The sequence below is a fragment of the Ambystoma mexicanum genome, chromosome 5p (genome assembly GCF_040938575.1).
Source record: "Ambystoma mexicanum isolate Mex_15411 chromosome 5p, UKY_AmexF1_1, whole genome shotgun sequence".
NCBI lineage: Eukaryota > Metazoa > Chordata > Amphibia > Caudata > Ambystomatidae > Ambystoma > Ambystoma mexicanum.
Window position 1 is genome coordinate 106,656,778 of NC_090930.1, and position 20,674 is coordinate 106,677,451.

General features: G+C 45.5%; 1 protein-coding gene across 3 annotated transcripts in view; it reads right to left on the reverse strand.

Annotated features, from left to right (window-relative positions):
* The window catches only part of LOC138480767 (heat shock factor protein 3-like), a 417,702-nt gene that overhangs the window by 318,035 nt on the left and 78,993 nt on the right, over positions 1-20,674 (reverse strand). For all 3 annotated transcript variants that reach the window (XM_069612513.1, XM_069612512.1, XM_069612511.1), the window contains exon 3: positions 15,401-15,528. In XM_069612513.1, the coding sequence (XP_069468614.1) occupies positions 15,401-15,528 (128 nt within the window). The remainder of the gene's footprint in view (positions 1-15,400; positions 15,529-20,674) is intronic.

Here is a 20,674-nt window from a genome sequence, read left to right on the forward strand (position 1 = left end):
AGGGAGCGATAAAGGCCAAGAGGTGCCAAAGACCATGTACACTTCAAAGTGGTCTATAGAGCATGGGTTGTTGTTCCCATGTCTACCTCCAGACCCCGTGTCTCCTGCCAAGCATCCCCCCTCACGCTGGACGGCCCCCTGCAATCCACATAAGTGTGTCTCCATTCACGAGTCTTCCTGTGTCTTGTCTGCACGACCACCGCCCCAATCCACCCCCCCCCGCCCTATCAAAGGCAGTTCGCACCGGGGTACTTGTGCTGCCAAGTGGAGCTGTCAGGGAGCGATAAAGGCCAAGAGGTGCCAAAGACCATGTACACTTCAAAGTGGTCTATAGAGCATGGGTTGTTGTTCCCATGTCTACCTCCAGACCCCGTGTCTCCTGCCAAGCATCCCCCTTCACGCTGGACGGCCCCCTGCAAACCGCATAATGCCACGACATAAACACGTCATTCATTCACAAACACACCCCTGTTTCGAATTCTTTATAACCCACTTCATATTTCTAATGAGAACTTCTTTGCGCTTTGCTAGTCAACCCGTGAAGGTGCTGGTTATCTGCTCTTCGTCTCTGAACTTCCGTGACCACTTCGAGGAAACTCGGCAGTTTGCAACCTGTGAACTGCTCCCTGTTCTACGACAAGAAACTACTCTGATCCCTGCATCTGTTTGTTCGTCAAGGTAAGGCAATGTAAGGCAATGTACCGTAATCATTTTGCGTCCAATTTCTTTTCGTTCAAGACAGTACATGCAAGGAACTAGTCACATGTTCTGAGTTTACATTGGTATTCATAGAGAATTGTTGATCTTTACTTTTCAGAACTTTCCACAATGCCTGCCTGTTCCATTGGCGGTTGCCCTTCGAAGACCCATAATAAATCTGAAGGTACTATAATGCATGTTTTCCCTAAGACAATAGATCAGATAAGAGAATGGGTCCGATATTGCGGATATCCACCGTCTGAGCTTGAAAGTAGAGTCCTAGAAGTCTTTGGGGACAAGAGGGGTGATCGATACCGCATCTGCAGCAGGCACTTTACCTCTGACATGTACTCCACATCATTGCTAATAAAGAAGAACACACCGCGAGCGAGGCGAAAATTGCTCTCAACCGCTATTCCCACTCTATTCGTCCACATCCCTCCACTGGTGAGTCAAGTTTACGTATTTATCTCTCGGCCTTGCGGTAGTGTGTAGCATTAGCTAACAATAATTTCCCCATTTATGTATCCACTCAATATGAAGGCGGAAGATTCTCCATCCGTGTCGTTATTGCAGTCATCAGCCACTTCAAGCGCCTATCGGGTAATCTTACTTGGCTATTCTGCCACTGACTTGTTTTAGGCATGTAAATCAATAGTTTTAATTTATCGTGTAATTATTTTACCTAATGGTACACCCTTGTACTCGTCCTCTAGTCTTTGTTTTCAGTTATAATTATTGTTATCCAAAATAATGCAAGTACTGTCTTTCAGGGAGATGCTGAGGAGTCCAACGTATTGACGACTACCGTTGATGTCACTCAGATGCTCGAGGTACGTTTCCGGACAGTTCCATCGATGGAGATCATCAGATCTTGCATTCTTGTAGCATGATTGTTACACACAATGTTTCTTTCGTTTTTAGCCATTGATATGTCCTTCTGTCGTCACCCTCCTATGTGTCTTCTTTTTTCAATATTGTGTTCATTACTAATGAAGTCCTATGTTTCAGGGAGTCGATGGAGCATTAGTCCAAGAAGAAGGGGGAGCATGCAGTTACGGGTCGGCGCAACAGCTTGCAGAAGTGTGCACCGCAGTTACATCGTCCCTTGATGTTCTTATGCATTTCGAGGTATGGATACTGACAGTTCGATCAAGCGAAATCATATGACGTGATTACTTCCTTCTTTATTAACGCAAGTACTATGTTTCAGGGAGATGACGGAGCTTCTTCTACAAGAACATCACCCCTAGTAGTTGATGCAGATCTCTGGGTGGTGACACTTCCAACGATCGAGCAAATCGAATCATATTTACATATCCATTATTTATTTTAGACAACTGATCATTTGTGCAGGTCTATTTAGATGAGCCGTTGACGCCTGCACAAAGTTTATGTTCTTTTTAACAAAATAGAAAACCATACTAATGCAATTACTGTGTTTCAGGGAGTTACTGAAGCATCATCTTCAATAATATCAATGGAAATCTATGTGGAGCCCGAGGTATGGATCTTGACAGTTCCATCTAACTAGATCAACAATGTGTGAATAATTGTCGTTTGAATGTTCTACACAAAGCGTTCATTCGTGTTTTGCTATTGAGATGTACGTGTGTATTGGTCCCCAAGTACATTTTGTGTTTTCGATATTATTATACATACTAATGAAAGTTCTATGTTTCAGGGAGTCGATGGAGCGTCAGTGCGTGATGGATGTGCTTATCATGAAAATATAGTCGTTGCAGCGCAAGAGGAAGTAGAGACATGCACACACGAGTCGGAGCAACAGCGTCCTGATGTTGAAGTTCGAGGCAAGAAAGTTTCAAATAAAATAAAGCAAAATAAGGTTAGTGTCCTGGTCACTATATTATGTTGTTTTTCACTGTTAATAGTTCAATACTGTAAGTTGTGTTTAAACTGAACATCCCTTTTCCAATCTGTCCTCTAGTTGCGAGTGGGTGTACGAACTAGATCTACACAGACAGTGAAGCGAACGAGAGATGTTGCTTGTCAAACCTTTTGGCAGGGACTTGAGACTGGAGATGCATCGTGCCAATGGGAAGAATATGAAGTGATTGACAACGGAGCTATACCACCACCAGCCATTGATAGTGAATGTCCTCCTGGTAGTTCAGATGCAGTCGGAGATCAATTCACAGAATCCACACCCGCAAAAACTAAGACCGCGAGAAAGTTGAAGAAATTGTTTTATTCACCCATCGCCGGAGAAGGAACAGATGTTGCAATGGAAGAGAATGAAGTGGACGACAATGAAACACCATCAATATCACTGAACATAGCGGAAGACGATATCAGAGATTCTACCTTTCATGTGAGTGACATGTCCGCAACGTTACAGGCCAAACAAGCAGGGATGCAGAGTGACAGTTTAAGGAAAGAGGCCAAATTCATTGTATTCGATAGTTGTTTGATTGATATTATTATTCGGATGAAATGTGGGCATTCGGTTGGTGGGGAAGTATGTGGGGAGCCATTGATTAATGTGACTCGTGCAATTCGAGGCACTAACCTTAAAATACATGCCACCTGTACAAAATATCATCCTTTCTCATGGTCTGCACAACCCATGCTGGGGCAACTGCCAGCAGGCAATCTACTTTGTGCAGCGGCTGCACTTTTTAGTGGTTCAAGTTTTAAAAAGTTAGAGTCTTTCTTTCAGTTTGTGGGAATCCATTTCATTGCGAAAACTCAGTTCTACAAATACCAAACCGATTATCTATTTCCAGCCATTAGCGAAGCTTGGAGAATGGAAAAAATGTCTATTGATAGTACATTCGCGGGCAAACGGTTCAGGCTAGCCGGTGATGGACAGTGCGACAGCCCAGGATTTTCAGCCAAGTACTGCACCTACCACTTTCAGGACATGGAAAGTAAGAAAATTGTGAGTTCGGTGGTCGTGCAGGTGTCACAAAGTACATCCTCAGTGGCCATGGAGAAAGTTGGCTTTGTAGCATCATTGCAAGAACTAAAATCGCGGGGAATGGTGATCGACCTGATAGCCACGGACAGACAAGTTTCAATTGCCAAGACAATGAGAGAAGAGTACAAAAATATAAATCACCAATTTGACGTTTGGCATCTTGCAAAAACAATCAATAAAAAAATGTCGGCTGCAGGTAAAAAAAAAGATATGCAAGGTATTTCACAGTGGTCCAAGTCAATCAGCAACCATCTTTGGTGGAGCTCAAAAACATGTGGAGGGTCGTTGGAAATTCTACTGGAAAAATGGCGGTTAGTAATGCTACACTGTACCAACGTTCACCGTTGGAACACAAACCAACATTTCCACAATTGTGAACATGGCCATTTGTCCACAGAGGAGGCACGGAAGAAGAAGTGGTTGATTCCTTCATCACCCACTCACAAAGCCATTGAAAAGATTGTATTTGATAAAACTATAACAAGAGATTTGAGGGGACTCACGGAATTCTGCCACACAGGAGATTTGGAGGTGTTCCACAATATGTGCCTAAAGTACAGGCCAAAACGATAAATCGGACTCTTCTAGCGGTCTTGGCACATAACCATAATGTTGGCCGTCAACAAAGTAGGACGACCGGAACTTTAGGGACGCTTCGCTACAATAAGGCCTTCACTAAAAGAAGTAAACAATGGATTATCAAACCAGTGTTTGAGGATATGCAATATGACTTTATTGAGAGACTTATTGTTGATGTCCTAGATAGGCACATACATGGAGTTGTGAACAAACCTGTGCAGGGGACAACTGCATTGCCACCCAACATTGCCTCTGTTCCATGTCCACCTAAAGAAGAGCTCATTGAGAAATACACATCACGGTTTAAATGATTGTAATTTGATTGTCTGTTCTCTCGAGTCTCCTCATGTTGCAGGCCCATTGAATATGTGTAGCTATGTATTGTGTAAATAAAAGTGATTGCTCAGTGTACATGCAATGTGTCTCTCCAACCTTGTTCATTTGCGCATTGAATTAAACCAAACAGTAATATAAATCATTTTTCAAAATATATAGAATGTCTCCGTATTTATGGTTCTCTGGGGCTGCAAATACACACACACAAAATGCAAAGATGGAATGTAAATTTCGAGTCCTGTGAGATGGCCTTACACTGAATGTAGCTAACTAGGAATGTGTGCTCGTTCAAAGTGAAGGTCAGCTGCTTTGATTTTTTGCTCGGGTGCCGGAATGGCCCACGACTCAGTATAAGGTTCTATTGTTATTTGACCTTGACAGGCCGGGACCATCCCGAAAGACTTCTTTTTGGGGGTGTGGTGCAATAACGTAAACGATAATGAATATAATTTCAAAAACGAAAGCCATTTAATGTTCGTTCATTAGAAGAAATAACGTCGGCATAGAAGGAGTGGTATTTCGGGGCTGCCCTACGCACAGACACAATGGAAAATGCAAATATAATGTAAGTAACTCTTTAGATGAGTTTATACCGCAATTTAATTACTATACAGTAGCTTTAAAGACGGGTTAAGTTGTACTTGTTCGTTCTATGTGGCATATTGTTTTGTACCGCGCACTATCTTGAGGAGAACCATCTCCTTTTACGGAAGCACCTCAAAACCTTCCTCTTTGCTTCTGCTTTCTCTCTCCCTCTCCCCTGCTACAACTGGTCCACTGTCTGCGACCTCGGTCCTGGGCCCTTCCACTCTCCACCTGCACTGCCTCCCTGTCAACCCCTGCACTGGGGGACTGTCTCAGTATCCTAAAGCCCCCCCTTGACGTATAATACCCAGTTGCACTGTCCTAGCTATGAAATAATTTCCCGACCTAATATATAAAATGAATAATTTTAATAAAGATCTGATGGTGAGACTAATTTCATTTTTTATGTTTTTCAAACAGATACATCATCCATTATTGTATGTGTCACGAGTACCAGACACCGGCGGATGGGTTTTTCAACCGCCAGTTGCTTCTCCGCGTGAACAACGTTACCACCCTGACCATTTTATGGGACGATCGCCAAGTACAAGTATGCCCTTACGCGGTACTAACGGCTAGATGCAACATACAGACCGTTGTGGTGGCCTAGTGCCTCGTTGTTGGAACAGCCATGCGATTATCAGTGCGACCGAAGAGCTTATTTTATCGTAAACCAACACCCTGTATACTGCACACGAACATCGCGTGCCTCAAGACGAACTATTTTGGATCGAGAGCAAAGAAAAATGCAAATCGTTGAATATTCTCAAAACATTTGATGTCAAATAAATGTACTTTGCCAAATGTACAATCTTGCCGTTTGCTTTTAAACCACAGTTTCATATTCCGAATTGTGGCGCTGTATAGTGAGATGATCTAAGACCCTGTGTACAGCAAAGGAACATCGCGTGCCTCAAAACGAACTTTTTGGAACGTGAGCAAATAAAAATGCAAATCGCTGAATATTCTCAAAACATTTGATGTCAAATAAATGTACTTTGCCAAATGTACAATCTTGCCGTTTGCTTTCAAACCACAGTTTCATATTCCGAATTGTGGCGCTGCATTGTGAGATGATCTAAGACCCTGAGTACAGCAAAGGAACATCGCGTGCCTCAAAACGAACTTTTTGGAACGTGAGCAAATAAAAATGCAAATCGCTGAATATTCTCAAAACATTTGATGTCAAATAAATGTACTTTACCAAATTTACAATCTTGCGGTTTAATTTAAAAGTACAGTTTCATATTCCCAATTGTGGCGCGCTGTGTTGTGTGAGCTCATCTGTGTTGATTTCCGGGTTCTGTGTGGAGTCGCGTAGAAGACGCCTGGGCGCGTTTGCCTACGCAGCTCAGTCACGTCACGGATAGAGGCGGGGAATATGAATGTTTTGATAAAGTCTGTTTCAGGGGCGGGGGATTTGATTTAGTGCCGCAAAAGCAGGTGAGCCAGGGCGATGGGGGGAAATGATAGGATCATCAGAAAATGGCGGCTGATTTAGAGTGCGTTAATGGACGAAAAGTCGGGTAAGGTCCATAGGAAAGTTTTCTACGATCTACCGAGTTATGCTTGAAAACACATGGCCGAACCGTAGGGACAATAAAAAAAAGTCCCGGAACTATCCTTTAATTAAAATGCCGTCTATGTGTTCTTCAAATTGTAGCGTCAGCTTGCGGATATCATTTCGAGCTGAACATACTCCATAGCACTAACCTCTAAAGCAAATTGTACACTACTTTCCACGTTGTTTTCTCTGTGTTCCCATTGTTTCACGACTGTGTTCATCATTAGTTATGACACGGGGCCGAATTAATGGGTAAAATGATCAATTGTACTAAAGATCGGCTACTGAGACACATTGCTGTTATGTTAAAAAGCTACATCTGGCCTTTCTGCGATTGTCATCGATTCCAGATACCAACTGACAGGTTTTTTAACCGGCAGCTGAAGATACACTTGAAAGGCTGGATCACAATGACGCTTTTTTAGGACGATCGCCACAGGCCGATATGCCCTTACGCGGTACCATCAATAAGGAACAACTTGACATTGTTTACGGTGGCCTAACGCCAGGCTGATGCCCAAGTCTTGCGATTCACGGTGCGTCCAATGCGCTTCTTATACCCAAAAGGAACACCGCATGACTCACGATAAACATTTGTGGATCGAGAACAAAGAAAATAATGACCCATTTGCTTGAATATGGCAATCGCTGGATGTTCTCGGGAGCATTTATCGTGAAATAAAAGTACTTTACAAATTGTACAGTTTTGCTAATTCCTTTAAAAGTATAGTTTTATATTCAAAATTGGGACTCGCTGTGTTGGGAGATGATGTGTGTTGATATTCCGTGTTCTGCGTCAACTAACGTTAACACGTAGGTGATGACTGGGTGCGTTTGCCTACGCTGCCCAGTAACGTCATGGAGATAGGTGGAGAATATCACTTGGTTTGGTGATGTCAGCCTCAGGGGCGGGGGATATGATTTAGTGCCGCCAGGGCAATCCACCTTGGGCGATGCGGCAACGGATAAGATTATCACAAGATGGCTGCGCACTGCTGCCTGATTTCGCATGTGTAAAAAAGAGGAAAACTATGGTATGGTGCATAGGAAATGTTTGTACGATCTATCAAAGTATGCTTAAAAACACATGCCCGAACCCCCGGGACAATAATATTTTTGAGGGCACTATTCATTTAAAGTATTGAATATATTACACTATACACCTATGAAAATAGCGCGATTATCCCCTAACGCCACAAATAAATGCTTGACATGCGGCTGTGGGATGGCAGACCCCATACACATGTTCTGGAGCTGCCCCAAAGTTACAGAATTTTGGCAAAACGTGGCTGATGTATTTACATGAAATAACAGAAATACCACCCTCATAATGCTCCCCCTCAGGTACCTACTGGGGGACATCGGGAAGGCCAATGTGAAAATCAGCCGCTTTAACATGGGATGTGTAATTGCTAAGAAATGTATTTTATTACAATGGAATCTAATTCTGCACCGACGATACAGGAATGGCTTAAGGAACTGATCTTAGCAAATGAAAAGGAAGAGGGATATATGGGCACAGTGCCACCAACATGTAGGCCCGAAGACATATGACGGCCGTTCCGAGAATACATGAATAAGCCATAACAATGAACTGGGGCCATGACATGATACCGTAACAAGTAATGTGGTAAATCCCCTGTAAAATGAAGCGATGTGTCTATGCTGTACAAAGAAGCTATGTAATTGTTTATGCAATGTTGTTCTCTCTACAACGCAATGCAAGCAAGTTAAATAAAGTTTTTTTTTTAATTATAGAAATTGAAGGTAGCTGGGAGCTATTTAACTCCTGTTTGTAGCCTAAAAGAGCCTGGTTAGCTTGATACATCAAGGAGCTACTTTTGGCTCCCCAGGAGACTCGTGTCGAACAAACATACCTATTTGAATTTAACTCTGTCAGTGTGGCACAATGTATATATAAACTTTAAGGCACATTTGTAAGACATTTAAAGTATAAGGGGTCAGAAATAATAGACAAAATTATATGTTTGCCTCTTCTGTGGAAGTTAGATTTGCGGACCGCTATGTACTAGCTCCTTGTTCCTCGGTAGTAGCTCCTGGTCACTGGTTAAGACTGATAGCCAGGAGCTAAATGTTGTGCAAAGGATTCCCTTGATCAACTGTGCTCAGGTAGCTCTACGTAGAGAAGATGTGCAATACTGAAGGCAGAGAGGTTGTGCAATACAGAAGGCAGTCTCAGGCGTTAAATTCATAGATTTATTTAGATTGTTGCCACCGACGATACCTACAGACCTCAGTTCATACAAATCCCCACACTCCCCGCCACTGCATAAGCCAGGCTTCGGAATCTATGAAAATGGAGAGCACAGGGAGAACTCGCTCCAGGGAATACTCAGCCCAAAGTAGAACAAAGAAAGCGAGAGTGGAACGATTAATTTCACACTTATTTCATACTTACTGGGCTTTGTTGCCTATGGATCAGTACCATCTGAATGTTGAGATAATCTCTGCCGGACAAATTGAAAGGGGAGCAGTTCATAACAATGACAGAGTTGACGTAAGAACTAGAGGAAGAAACCACAGCTATTGCAAGACTGAGGCTAACATAAGAAAGAGTGCAAACATGCGCCATCTGCCTATGAGTACACAACAAAATGCTCAGATAATGTGCTGACAAATGTCCTGGTGTCTTATACAGATGCAAATACTTGCGCCCAGCTAACCTATATGCCCTTGGAACAATTCAGAGGACACCCAGCTGTGAACAGACCCTAGGAGAAATCAAAGAGGATTGATCACATCCTTGAACCCTACAAGTAGTGAGGTGCCAATACTACCTGATGGAAAATTGCTGTGCCCTTTAAGGGAACCTATGCCACTGTGATGAGAAAGGTCTCAGTATTCTGAAATAATATTGTGAGCCTCTAACAGTGTCTAGCATTCTCTAGTTTGTTTATTTTGTTTATTAATTTGTAAAGTGGCCATTCGGAAGCTGGCAGGCTTATAAGCCGGCCCCCGCAGTGAAGGCCCTCAGCAAAAGGCCCTGTCTGAGCCAATTCGGGCCTTGCTGGCCATTCAGCCTCTCTTCTTGTTGCTACTGGCAAAGACATGCGTTATGCTGGGTACTTCATCCTTGCACCCCTGGACTGCGACATCCCTCCTGACAACACGTGAGTGCTGATTCTTGCTCAGTTAGCTGCCTCATCTCTCCTTGACTCTTACCCTCTGCCCCTCTAGGCATTCTCATTGCCCTATCTCTGTTGACGTATGTCCCCTTGTACTTCATGGTCTACCTTTTTAGATTGCTTTCTACATTTCCTGAGCTTTCACCACACTGCTGTAATACCTGTGCCACAATTTGTTTTTAGGTGTGCCTTCATCCTGCATTGATGTGACTGTTAGTTTAAAAATCGAATTTAGGTGTGCTTTCATCCTGCATTTGTTTTGTTCTGCTAGTTAGAAATCCAACTTACTTCCTTGCACTCTGTATGTTTTCTGTGTCTACCTCCCTTGTACCACTGCTTTTTCCCATCCCTATTGTGTTTCCTTAGTGTGCTTGATCCCTCCTGACAACTCCTTCCAATGTGCCTCAGCTGCTCAGCCTGGTAAAGAGTTCCCCACTCTGTGCCCCCTCACTATGGCGCTTTCTATCCCTCCTATTTTCTCCAACTGCTTCTCTATCTCCTATCCTTCACCACTCACTAAGTCTGGCAGGAAGAAAATTAAGAAGGACACACTTGGCTCCAGCCCAGGCCTTCCTATCGCTGACACCTACGTCAGTGCATCAGCCAGAGAGACTCTCACTGACAACCTCTTTGTCGTTCCTTCTCACGACCAATAGACTCCACATATGGTCGCTCTGCTCTCTCCCTATTCTTCCTCACACTTCAATTGTGGCACCCGCTGGCAGGTCCTTCTTGCCTTCTCGATGACCTCCATAGTCACCATAAATATCTATCAAAATGGTACTGTCTTGGTACAAGGGCCTCAACCCAACCTCCTCCTTTCTGATAGTCTCCTCCCTCGGCTTATCACCTTTCCACCTTCCTCCTCACTGGATCCCTTTGCACCTATGGCCTCCTTGCTCCCTTGCCTGCTAGACACACCTCCTTGGCTACCTTGCCTCCTCCTGGTCACACCGCCTCTCTTACTATGGCTCGTTTCACATCTTCTACTATCCTGGATCCCTTGCCGACACTCCCTGCACTGACAACCTTGTCAGCCTCTCCCATGCTGGTGCCCTTGCCACCCAATGCTGACGCCTTTTGGGCTTCCTTGCCCTCCTGGTGCTGCTCCTTCACTGGCTCCCTTGCCATCTACCACTGTCCCGGCTCCTTTGCTTGCACTCCCTCCAGCCCCTCTGCCTTCTCTTGGCTCTATCTCTCAGGACCCACACCGCTTACGGGTGGACCTCTACCCCCTAAAGCCCCCCATAAGTCTTAAAAATCTGCTCCACGTTGCCAGGCTTAAATCTCGCTCCACAGTCAAGCAATCCTCTCTCCGCAGTCAAGCACTCCTCAGACATCTGCCACCTCCTTTAGGCTGACCAGACGTCCCGGTTTTCCCGGGACAGTCCAGGGAAATCTCCCTCTGTCCTGGGGTTCTGGGAGTTTTTTCATTTTAGAAACCCTGTCCGGGGTTCACATGGTGGCTACGATCCCGCTTTTTGCTGGGACCCGATTTTGAAATCCCAAAATCGGGTCCCGGCGCGACTCTTCTTGCGTTTTCCTCCCACTTCCCCTCCCCGGCACTCACCTCCAATGAGAGGAGTGAGCCTGTGAGCACACAACATCCCCGCCCCCCTGCAACAGGCCAGCGACATAGAAGTAGGACTACAGTTTTATCTATATTTACTTTAGTCCTACTTCTATGTCTATGGCCTGTCCGTTTTTCTTATCTGGTCACCCTAACCTCCTTGAACACCTGGACCTTGATGTTCTTGCTCTCACTGAGACCTGGTTTAAGGATAGCTCTGTCACGAGTTTTGACACATTTCTCCCTGAAGGCTACAAGATCCTCTCTGAGCCCAGGCTCAACAGGTCAGGAAGGGGAGTTGCCCTGATTTTTCCAGAGTGGATCCCTGTTTCCACAATTCCCACTCAGGCCTATTTCTCCTTCGAATGCATGGTCTGCAGGCTCTCTCTCTCTCCTGTCTCCTCTCTTACACTGGCCACCTTCTACCGGCCGCCAGGCCAGTCTACCCTCTTCCTCTCGGAATGGGCTGACATGGCATCTTCTCTCCTTTTGTCCTCCTCCCAACTCCTCCTGCTGGGGGATCTTAACATCCATCTTGACTCTCCTGACTCTTCAGGAGTTTTCCGCAACCTAGGAGACTTGCACTCTCTCTCCATTGTACCCTCTGGTCTGACGCACACTGCTGGCCACACCTTGGATGCTCTCATCTCCACAGACATCCCACTCACTACCTCACTCTCATGGACTGATCACTCTCTTCTCTGCTCTCACTTGGAGCTTTCTTCTCCTTTAGCACAGGCGCACCATGCACTGCCTCCCACCGTCAAGGTCATGTGACCCATGCAAAAAGTGTCAGTGGCTGCCTTTGCATCCACCTACTCTCCTCCTCCTACTATGACCGCCGACTCCCACCCTGACACTACCCTCTCTAACTTTCACCTTTCCATCTCCAATACTCTCGACATACTGGCCCCTGTCATGACGATCCGACTGAAGCCTGCCAAAAAGTGCAACTCTTGGTACGACTCTGAATTGGCTGAACTTAAACGCGAGTGTAGGGCAGCAAAACAGAAATAGGGATCTTCAGGTGCACACTCAGACAAGCTGGACTGTCGCCTACTGAAAAGGCAATATAGACTCTGCATCCGTTCCAAGAAGAGAGTAAAAATGCAATCTCTGCGGCATCCAACAACACGGCCGAATTCTTCAAAGTCTGTAAGGAGCTGGCCAACCCTACTGCAGCCTCATCCTCTATTGAACCCACCCAGGCCCTTTGCGTGGCCCTGGCTGCACACTTCACGGCCAAAACACAGGACATACTGTCCTCTCTCTCCTCCACACCCACTCTTGCACCATCCTCTCTTGGACCCCTACCATGCCCCCTCTTCTCTCCTCCCTGGGTCACACCTGAGGAAGTTTCTAGACAAGTCTGGTCTATTAAAGCATCATTCAAACAGGTGGACCCTTGCCCCTCCAAAACCATCAAAGGCAACATTGACTCTCTAGCTTTAGCCTTGGCAGACCTCTGCAACCTCTCCTTCGCCACTGGAGTTTTCCCCACTTCTCTCAAGCATTCTCTTGTGCATCCTCTGCCGACCCTTCTGTTCCGGCAAGCTATCGCCAGATCTCTTTCTCTCCTTTCCTGGGCAAACTCCTTAAGAAGTTGGCTATTTCACAGCTTGTCCGCCACACTGAATCTGCTGGTTGTCTCCATGACCATCAGTCTAGCTTTAGAGCATCCAGAGGCACAGAAACTACTCTTCTGAACACCTGTGAAGACCTACTCTCAAACCATGACTATAACTCTCCCTCTGTCCTCATTCTTCTTGACCTCTCCTCTGCTATCCATACAATAAACCACAACATCCTGATCTCCTGTATCTGTGATACTCTGAGCATCACTGATCAGGCCCTGGCGTGGCTAGCGTCCTTTCTCTCCGACCGTCCTTCCCCGGTGGAAATTGGGTCGTTTCTCTCTGCTACCACTCTTTCTACTTGTGGTGTCCCCCAGGGATCTAATCTATCCCCCCTGGTTTTTCAATGTCTACATGGCCCCTTTGAACCACAAGATCTCTGCCTTCACCTCCAACTTACAGTGCTATGCGGATGACACACAGCTCTCTTTCAGGCTACTCTCTGCCTCTTCCTTCTCCTCGCTCATTGCTGACTGTCCGCAATTCAGTCCTGGTGTGCTGCTAATGATTTCTGCCTTAATGCCAGTAAGACAGAGATTGCCCTCATTGGGCCCCTGCTCCCGCTTTCACTCTCGACAGCCTCTCTTGGTCCTGCACCCTCAAACACCTGTGAGGCAACAAATCTGGGGGTCATCTTCAACTCTACTCTCTCCTTCTCTTCTCACATCTCGGACATGTCCAAAATGTCCCACTACCAGCTGCAGCTCCTCAGAAGTATTGTACCCTTTCTCACCTTCCCACAGAGGCTCACCAATTCCAGAGCTCTGGTTCTCTCCAGACTGGACTACTGCAACAGTCTCTTTCTCAGTCTTCCTACTTCTACCCTCTGTCCTCTTCCAACTTATCCAGAACAGAACCGCAAGACTTATCCTTGGCCTCAAGCCCAGGCACTGCATCTCTCCGGCGCTGAAATCCCTCCACTGGCTCCCCGTAGCTGCAAGGATCAAGTTCAAGTCCCTCTGCAAAGTCCACCAGGCTATCTGGGACCGGGGCCCTTACTATCTACAACCCCCTCTTCCTAAATACTCTCCTGCTAAAGGCCTCCACTCGGCCTCCTCCAACTCTCTGCAGGTGAGCTGTTTTTCCCAACAGAGATTTGGGGGTAGATCCTTATGCTCTGCCAGGTGTCTCCCTCTGGAACAGCCTCCCTGCCTCTCTCCGTCTTGAGCCGCAGCGCCTTACATTCCAGAAACGCCTCAAGACCTTCCTCTTCTCTTCCTCTTTCTGTCTCCCCTGCTAACCTAATTTCTCTTCCCTCCTTCTTTGTCTTCCCCAATTTGCTCTGTTTGCTAACTGGTCGCCTGGTGCACCTCCAAAGCCTCACAGGTCCCAGGCTCCCCCGCCATGCCTGCACTGGCCCACAAGCCTCTGCACTCTGCTTGGCACTACTGCACTCAGAAAATATGTTCCATGAGAGGGTCAATCACACTGCACTTAACCTAGGCACCTGCTGGACTGGGCGCTTGTCTCCCCCCCTCGCACTGTCTGCGCACTTGCACGACCTTGCATGTACTAGGCCTAGCAAGTTTGCCTGTCCTGTCCACTCTCTGCCTCCCCTCCCCAGCTTGGTTGTGCCTGAAATACTCATGCATATGCACATGTCCTCTTCCCCACCCCCCTGCTCTCCCCACTCTGTCACGCACTTACACTAGTAGAAATGCCCCCGACCAAGTATGCTAGTTATTGTCGTTAGACCATTTGGAATCTTCAAGGCCTAGGAATGACCAATGTATTTCCCTTGTTCCCTTCCCGCCTTAAAGCGCTTTGAAGCACTTCACTTGTGTATAAACGCTTTACAAATAAACAATTACAATTCCCTCAACCCAGCATTTCACAATATTTAGTATATGCCAGATTAAGCTTTGATGAATGTCTTCAAGACTACATGCTGGAATTCTCCCCAACTTCAGGCTCTATACAGGACAGCAAAAAAGGGATTGCTAAGGCAGAAATACACATTTCAAAAATGAAAAAAAGATAAAAGGCTGAAATCAAACATTAGTTTGACATATGCATTGGCAAGACCACAAACTTGACAAATGTCATGTTCACGGAAACTCATTGAATAGATGTAAAAACTAAACAAAGTGGGATGCTGCGGTTTCAAGATAGCATCTCAGAAAGACTCAAAAGAGTGAAGATTTAAGAAGAGTTTGGAGATCCTCCTCATGGTGGAAGTCGGGAAACTTTTAAGGTTGTGAATCGGATGTCAACACGCAGAGATAAATACAAGAAGCGGCATTCAATATCACATTTATGAGTGAGGCTTTGCTTTTTGATTGATCTGAATAAATCAGTTTCTGCCCACATCTAAGAAAAAAGATATAGGGTCAAGCAATACTATACCTTGCGTTTGATGAGTTCTAGTAATTCTCCCTGTCCTTGCTTGAAAAAAGGGTGTTGGAATTCAATCACTGACTTTTTTTCAGCTTTAAAAATACCACTTTCCAAACTTAACACCTTTCGGAATCCATCTGTTGAAATAAGCAGAGTAATTTATTAGAATCACGTGAAAAGTATCTTCCCAGAAAAACAGGCGTTTCCTCAATTCAGTGAAATGTGCATTCGCTATGAAGTATTGTCATTTAATCCAATAATAAGTGTTAACAATTGTCATACTACAAGCAAGTTGATTAAGTGTTTTCAGGAAATTTCTGCAACTATTGCCATCAAAGCACAATGCAAAAATGTTCTGTGTTATGAAAGAATGCTACTGATTGTATCGTGTACAGACTTGTCAGGCTCAGGCCTGCATCCACGCACAATGTCTTGAGAGTTTCCATCCTTCATGCATCACCTATTACACGATATTTGCACAACACATCATACTATTCAAATTTGGTTAGAGGCCTCAAATATGAAGGACCTGTGTGCCCCCTGGCGGTGTCTTAGGGTCGGGGCGTGTGAGCTTGTGTGTTAGGCAGGATTGTATGCAGTACACCTTGGTTTCACTACAACAACCCTGACCTCCTGGCAATAGGAACACAACCATTGGTATAAGTCTGTACTACACAGGTTGGTAGCGTGCTGAGCAGCCAGGCTTATCTTAAGAGGGGTCAAGGTGAGTGGTAGGTGAGTTACACAGAGATTCACAGTGACAAGTATTCAAATAAACTCTTACACACAAGGTTTCTTGAGTAAACAATTATTAATTTATTTAACAATCAGTTTGAATAAGCCTTCTTCAGAAGGGGCAGTATAATAGTAACACATACATACACTCCAAAATACACACTGAGTTTCCCTAAATCAGTAAACACCCATTTGAGATGGCACACATACACTTCCTACACTCTCAGGTGACTTCAATAGCTAGGACACTGTGGACATTAATGTATCACTGTTGCATTTAGGGCAATACTTAGGAGTATGTTAAAGTCCCAGATTATTAGAATAAAACAAGAGATCTCACAAATATTCTGAAGCAAGTAAGTACTTTTGGTAACCCCCAATGCAAAGCAAGTTAAATCCTTCCTGGAAGGAGGGCTAAAAACAGAGTCAGAGGGAAGAAGAGTTATTCAGGGAGCCAGGCCAGGCTAAAGTCAATTGGACAAAAGTCAAGGTGAGCTGAAGCAATTCTTGCAGGTAGGTAAACGTCTTGCGCAATGTTTTAGAGGTCTTTGTAGAAAAGAAGAAATCAAAGTAGGGCCACAAGCTGATTAGGCTTGTGAGGTAAAGAAGCTGTTGGCAAATTTACAGAAGCAACCAAGACAAGTCTCCACTGAGAACAAGTGAGGTTACACAACAAGAGCTAAGTTCTCTTAGACTTTACAGTACCTTTGGTTAGAAGAAAAGGGATATGGCTGGCTTCTGTTCCTGTGCAGCTCTGCAGATCCTGTATTCCTGGGCCTCAGTCATGGGGACAAGAGGGAGGGCGTCTGGAGGACTCCTGGACTGCAATGGGATGGTCAGCGACAGAAAAGGACTAACTTCTACTCAGTGGCACTTGGCGGTTTCAGCTCCTCGCGTCTCAGCAAATAATACCACTGCGGACTCTTGGCTGTTGAGAGGGGCAGTCCAGCACTCTGTTTAGGTGGCTCCGGCTCGGTCAGTCCTGACACTGACAGGTATTCTTACAGTCATATTGTTGCACTGGATGAGAGCTGGTAGTATTGGAACCATCTTGACAGGAACTCTAGCAAGCTTAGTGGGGCCTTTGGGTGCCTTAGCAACATCCTCAGGTTTGGAAAAGGTATCATCCACCACTCCGATACTGGCCCCAGTGTCTCTAATGGCAGGGGTTTCCTGACCATTCACAAGTACACTGTACTTGTAGTATTCGTTTGTGTTACCTGGAATAGAATTATACACATCTAAATTCTGCTGTTCCCACAGACCCAGGGACACTAAAGAAACACTGGCTGAGACTCCAATGGGTCTTCAGCCAATAGGTGAAAGTTTCCACTTGCCAGTTTCCCTCAGGGATGAAGGCTAAGGAGGCAGTGTGGATCCCTGAAGGTTTACCCTTACATCTGGAATCCTCTTGCATGTGGTCAGTAGACCCACAAGCATAATATTTACCAAATGTTTTCTGGAATGGACATTTCTGCTGCCCTCCCATATGACACCCTTCTTATGTTTTTGCCCTCTTTTGGTTGGGAGGATTTAGAATTCTCTTTGTCATCTTTCTTTTGCTGTTTCCCCTCATCCTTTTTGTTAGTGGCCCCAGAATCATTGTGAGTGGCCCTGTTGGCAACCCACAAGTGAGCAGCTTTTGCTAGCTTTTTGGGATCAATCTCTTTTGAATCAGCCAAGTGATGCCTCAGCTCACAAAGGGGTTCACTGTGTAATGTAACCCTTAACCCAACCATCTATGTTTTTCAAACATTCACACACCCAGGTAGCCCAAGGGGTACCATCAGTCTTTTTGAGGGTCCTAAACCTCGTAAGGTACTGGGAAGGAGTTTCCCCAAATCTAGCTATCAAAGCTAGCTTCACATTTTCATACTCCAATCTTTCAAGTTCCCTCACCTCCATTAGCATCAGTTTCACCCTGGGGAGCCTAGACAAAAGCCAAGGAATCAAGTGATTCCCTGTGAAACGCTGAATCCCATAATTGTATTCAAAAGCACCCAACCAATCCAAAATATCGGGTTTCACATCATACATACTCACTGCATCTTTGGGCATGCAAGGTCTCTTTGGACTGGAAGACCTAAAGGACTCTGGGATAGAAACGTTTTCAAGAGACAATTTCTTCATTTCAAGAGCATGCTGCATTTCTAGTTCCCTAGGTTAGATGTTTGGTTTCAGTTTGAATTTGTAATCTTTTGAATTCCAACTCCAGTCTCATTCTCGCAAGAGACACACATTCTGGACTCAATGATCGACCTTGTGGGGTCCCGGTGGCTAAAGGTTGAGGCAAAGGTGCCTGTTGAGGGGCTCCTTTCCTGGGACGACTCTCCCTCTTCTGACTCTTGTATGTCATCAGAGTTAGACTCTGCATTATCATCCTCAATATACATTTCCTGGGTTAGTGGGTGTGACAGGCCTACTACCCAGACTTTGATGATTCAACAATCTTGCAATCAATTTATTTTTCTTTCCTTTAACGGGGGGATTCCTGATTTTACACATTTCTTTCAGCTGCTATACTGTTAAAATGATCAGGGCTTCCTGACTGAAGTTGTCCATATTGGCATGTTACAATTGCTTTTCTAGTGGAGCTTAGCCTTGTGAAGGTGTTTAGTTGAACAAAAGCGAAGCAAATAATTAGTATAACAACTCTACAATAGATCCTCACCGATTGCCACCAGCATTAGGCAAGATTGTATGCAGTATCCTTTGGGTGCACTACAACAACCCTGACCTCCTGGCAATAGGAACCCAACCTTTGGTATATGTCTGTACTACACAGATTGGTAGCGTTTTGATCAGCCAGGATTATATCAAGAGGGGTCAATGTGAGCTGTAGGGGAGTTACACAGAGATTCACAGTGACAAGTATTCAAATAAACTCTTACACACGGGGTATCTTGATTAAACAATTATTAATTTAACAGTCAGGTTGAATAAGCCTTCTTCAGAAGGGGCAATATAATAGTAACACATACATACACTCCAAAATACACACTCTGAGTTTCCTTAAATCAGTAAACACCCGTTTGGGATGGCACACAGACACTTCCTGCACCCTCAGGTGACTTCAATAGCTAGGGCACTGTGGACATTAATGCATCAATGTTGCATTTAGGGCAGTACTTAGGAGTATGTTAAAGAGCCAGATTATTAGAATAAAACAAGAGATCTCACAAATATTCTGAAGCAGGTAAGTACCTTTGGTAACCCTCAATGCAAAGCAGGTTTATCCCTTCCTGGAAGGAGGGCTAAAAACAGAGCCAGAGGGAAGAATAGTTATTCAGGGAGTCAACCCAGGCCAGAGTCAATTGGACAAAAGTAAAGATAAGCTGAAGCAATTCTTGCAGGTAAGTAAAAGTCTTGCACAATGTTTTAGAAGTCTTTGTAGAAAAGAAGAAATCAACGTAGGGCCACATGGTGATTAGGCTTGTGAGGTAAAGAAGCTGTTGACAACTCTACAGAAGCAACCAAGACAGGTCTCCACTGAGAACAAGTGAGGTTACACAACAGAAGGTAAGTGCACTTAGACTTTACAGTACCTTTGGTTAGAAGAAAAGGGCTTTGGCTGGCTTCTGTTCCCGTGCAGCTCTGAAGATCCTGTGTTCCTGGGCCTCAGTCGTGGGGACAAGAGGGAGAACTTCTCGAGCACTCCTGCACTGCAACGGGACGGCCGGTAATAGAAAAAGACCAACTTCTATTCAGTGGCATGTCGCGGTTTCAGCTCCTTGCGTCTCAGCCAATAGCACCACCACAGACTCTTGGCTGTTGATATGGGCTTTCCTTGCATCTTGTGTCCAGCACTCTGTTGAGGTGACTCAAGCTCGGTCTATCCTGCTTCCTGGGAGTCCGGAGGATCTTCCTGATTCTCTTAGCCAACTTAAAATCCAGCTTCGAAAGGATGTCCCAGTTGCTTACACCAGTTGATTGGTCCCACCAACACAAGGGGAGAAGTCGCCCTTACAGGGCTTGACTAGTCGAAACGAATTTGGAGCTTCAGCACAGCAGCAGGGCTTCGCCGGGCAAACCAACAGTCCAGGAGTTGCAGCAGGCGTTGTTAGGAAATTGTCACGCCACTTCTGGGGAGACCGAGGTCCAGTGCGATCGCTCTCCCTTCTCCTTCCTGGCGGATCTACCCACGCTTTCGCGTCTGGGGAGCCGCCAGGAGGAGAGCTTCGGGAACCGCTGTTGGTGGGCTGCGACGCATGCGCGGGAGACCGCTGTCTCGGTTCCGCGCATGAGCCGTAGATTGGGCCTGTACACTGGGAAGGGCTTGCCTTCCAAGCCTCATTTTGGGTCCGCCGGCGCTCGGAGATGAAATGGCTTGCGTTTCAGGCCTCGCGGGTGCCGGCGGCCCATAAAAGGAAACCGCAACAGAAGCTAATCGCGTCTCAACGCGGAAGCTTCGTTCGTGTTGCTCGCTCCTGGTTTCCTGAGATTCCAGCTTCCTATTACCCTGCCTTGTCCTCTGCCTGCCTGGGCACCCTTCCCTACCTTGGGTCCCTTGTTCTACTTGCCCTGCCTTCAGCCTGCCTGGGTATCCTG